This window comes from Apteryx rowi, unplaced genomic scaffold (assembly GCF_003343035.1).
Source record: "Apteryx rowi isolate R43461 unplaced genomic scaffold, aptRow1 scaffold_903, whole genome shotgun sequence".
In the NCBI taxonomy this organism is placed as follows: domain Eukaryota; kingdom Metazoa; phylum Chordata; class Aves; order Apterygiformes; family Apterygidae; genus Apteryx; species Apteryx rowi.
In genome coordinates, this window is record NW_020451209.1 from 39,310 (window position 1) to 42,091 (window position 2,782).

Genomic DNA, 2,782 nt, shown 5'->3' on the forward strand with positions numbered 1-2,782 from the left:
CCCCATAGCCCCAAGCAGCCTGGGCACCCTGCCCTGGCACCAAGCCCCATAGCCCCGAGCGGCCCCATAGCCCTAGCAGCCCCATAGCCCCGAGCAGCCGGCCTCCCTGAGCCCAGCAGCGCTGGGTGCTGCCTGGTGCAGGCACAGGTGGCACCAGGCCGCGTGCCTGCTCCGGGAGCGGTGCCTCCGGGAGGGCTGGCGCTGGCACGCGGCTCCGGTGAGCCGGAGGGCTGGGGGCTGCCAGGGGCTGTGCCTGGAGAGAGACAAGGAGCAGCRTTTTGTGGTGGAAGGAACCAGCCGCTGAGCAGCACCCCGCAGGGCCCGGGAAGCTGGACGGGCAAACGCCTGCGTAGATGCCCAGCTGCCCGGCTGTCTTGGACAGCTCGGATGAGATCCTGACTGCGCAGGGCATGACAAGGAAATAATAACGGTCCCTGCTGGCCTTGGGACTTCAGCGTCGGCAGCCGCAGAGCAAGGGGGGTTTGGAGAACCTCCCAGGCTGTTGCAGGCAGAAAGCGAAACTCTGAAACCATTTGCAGTTACCGCCTTCCTCTCGCCGCAGCTCTGGGAGAGACCTGCAATCCCCCTGCTCGCGCTGAGCCGTCGTGCGGCCCCGACGTGATGAGACCTGAGTCACGGGAGTGTCTGTTTTATGCAGCCGGGTCCCTGTCAGTGCTGCAGCGGTGCAGGGCTGCTGCTGCTGCTGCGGGCGCCGGGGCGAGCGGGGCCGGTCCAGCAGGCCAGACGGCAGGCAGCAGCTTGCAGCACTTCCTGACCTTCGCCGCTGACTAATCGCGGCTGCTGCGGCTGCCTCCCTCGCGCTTCAGCCCCAAGCAGGGGCTCTTCTCTCCACCATCGAAGGTCCTTGCTGCAGGCTTCGGCGTTGGCAGTCCCTTGGCAAACGTCTCCAGAGCGCGGCTCGCTGCCTCCGCGTGCCCATGCTCTGCTGGCACGGAGCAGGGCTGCCCAGGCCAGGGACCTGCCTGTGCCGGTGCCCCGGAGCAGATGTCCAGGCAAAGGAAAGAGGACCCCGACAGAGCGATGCTTCCCTGGATTACCTCCTTCCAGCGCTCTGTGAAGAGACCAGATCCGCATTCTTGTGCTCGGCAGCCCTTGCTGGTCGTTAACCCTTAAACCTGCCTCCTTGTTTCTGAGTTCATCRTAGACTCGTCTTCCACATCATCCTGTGGCAACAAGTTCCCCGCTYCACTGCTCCCTATTCCCTTCCTCAKGYGCTSCTGTCCGCGGGGCTCCCTGTCCCCCCTCCGYCTTCCCTTCTCCAGGCCGAAGGGTGCCGTCTGCCGGGTCTCCCCTTGTACAGAGCCGTCCTAGCGTCCTCCGCGCTGCCTCTGGTTCCTCCTGCCTCCCCGAGGGGTGATGGAGCAGCCTGCAGGGCTCAAGGCGGGTGCCAGGATTTGCGCACGGCAGCTCCTGTCTGAGCTGCTGCGGGTCTGTCCCCCCCTCCCCGGCGCTGCCACGCGCCCCGAGAGCCCGCGCCGCGGCATTGCCCTCGCCGCCCGGGCAGCCACGCGCCGCCTGCACCCTGCATCGCTTGTGGGGCGAGAGCAGGCGTTGGCGTCTTCCCTGGAGCTCGGGGCGATCGGGGGGTGGGAGAGCTGCAGCCCGAGGTGACCCTGCTGCAAGCTCAGGCCGCCGGGGAGGGAGGCAGCCTGCGCGGCAGGGTGCGGGGCCGCCTCGGGCACCGCTCGCTCGTGGCAGGGAGCRCGGCGCTGGCTCCAAGGGGCCGACGGAGAAGCGGCTCAAACGGATGCTGCAAGAGCAGCCGCCTGGCTGTGGAGCCCTGCCAAGGAGGGCTGAGAGCACGGCCCCGGAGAGGACAGCGGGTCCCCGGCAGCACGTCCCTGCGGGAGAGGGCCTGGCCCAGGCTGGACTCTGCTGCCCGGGGCAAGAGTCCTCGTGCCTGATCCAGTCGGGGTCCCGTGAATCCAGAGGCGCCCTGGGCCGTCGAGTGGCTCGCAGTGGACGAGAGAGGAAGGAAGTGGTTTGATGCTGAGCCGTTGCTTCACCGTTTGGGCTGCTGCAAGGAGAGCAAAGCGCTGGGCATGGTCCCGCAGAGCCCGTCATCCCAGCCCCGCGCTGTGCCGCGCAGGCGTTCGCGCTGGTGATCCCTGCGCACCGAGCGACACGGACGGAGCAGCCCTGGCCGGGGAGGCGGAGGCGGAGGCCTCGTCCCAGAAGTGCCGGTGCAGTGCTGCACGGCCTGTCCCGAACGCACCGCTCCCGGCCAGATCCCTGCGCTGCGGGGTGGCTGGAGCTGCCCGTTGCTCCGCRCCCCCGGGCTCCGGCCCTGCATCCCGCTGGGCTCCCCAGGCCTCTCGGGCAGCCGGTGCTCAGCCACCCGGCCCTGCGGGCACCTGCCGCTGCAGCATCGCCCTGGGGGCAGGCCAGCACCCACGGAGGGGGCCGGGGGTCTCCGTCCCACCGCCCCCTCGCACCAGCGCGCCGCGGGGTGCGGGGCCGTTGGCTGCGCAGAGCCCAGCTGTGCGTTGAGGAAGCGGAGGTTTTCACAAGCCGGTGAGACGCACGTGACCCGGCGAGCGCGGCGGGAGGAACAGGCAAACGCCCCGCGCAGGGCCCCGGGTCCCCGCGCCGCGCTGGACGGCTGGAAATGGCCCCTTGGCTGCCCACCAAGGAGGAGAAGTATGGCGTCGGTGAGTGGGCAGGACGGGGCCGAGCGGGGCAGGGTGCTGAGTGTCTCTGACGTTCAGCACAGGATCTGGCTGTCTCATGTGAACTAGGGAGCTGGAGCCCAGCCCGGCTG

General features: G+C 69.3%; 1 protein-coding gene across 1 annotated transcript in view; it reads left to right on the plus strand.

The window, feature by feature from the left end:
• The first annotated feature begins 2,561 nt into the window (after positions 1–2,561).
• LOC112978208 (dedicator of cytokinesis protein 2-like) overlaps positions 2,562–2,782 on the plus strand; it is an 83,837-nt gene continuing 83,616 nt past the window's right edge. Inside the window, exon 1 of the mRNA XM_026091477.1 lies at positions 2,562–2,672. Coding sequence (XP_025947262.1) covers positions 2,630–2,672 — 43 coding nt within the window. The 5' untranslated portion in view covers positions 2,562–2,629. The remainder of the gene's footprint in view (positions 2,673–2,782) is intronic.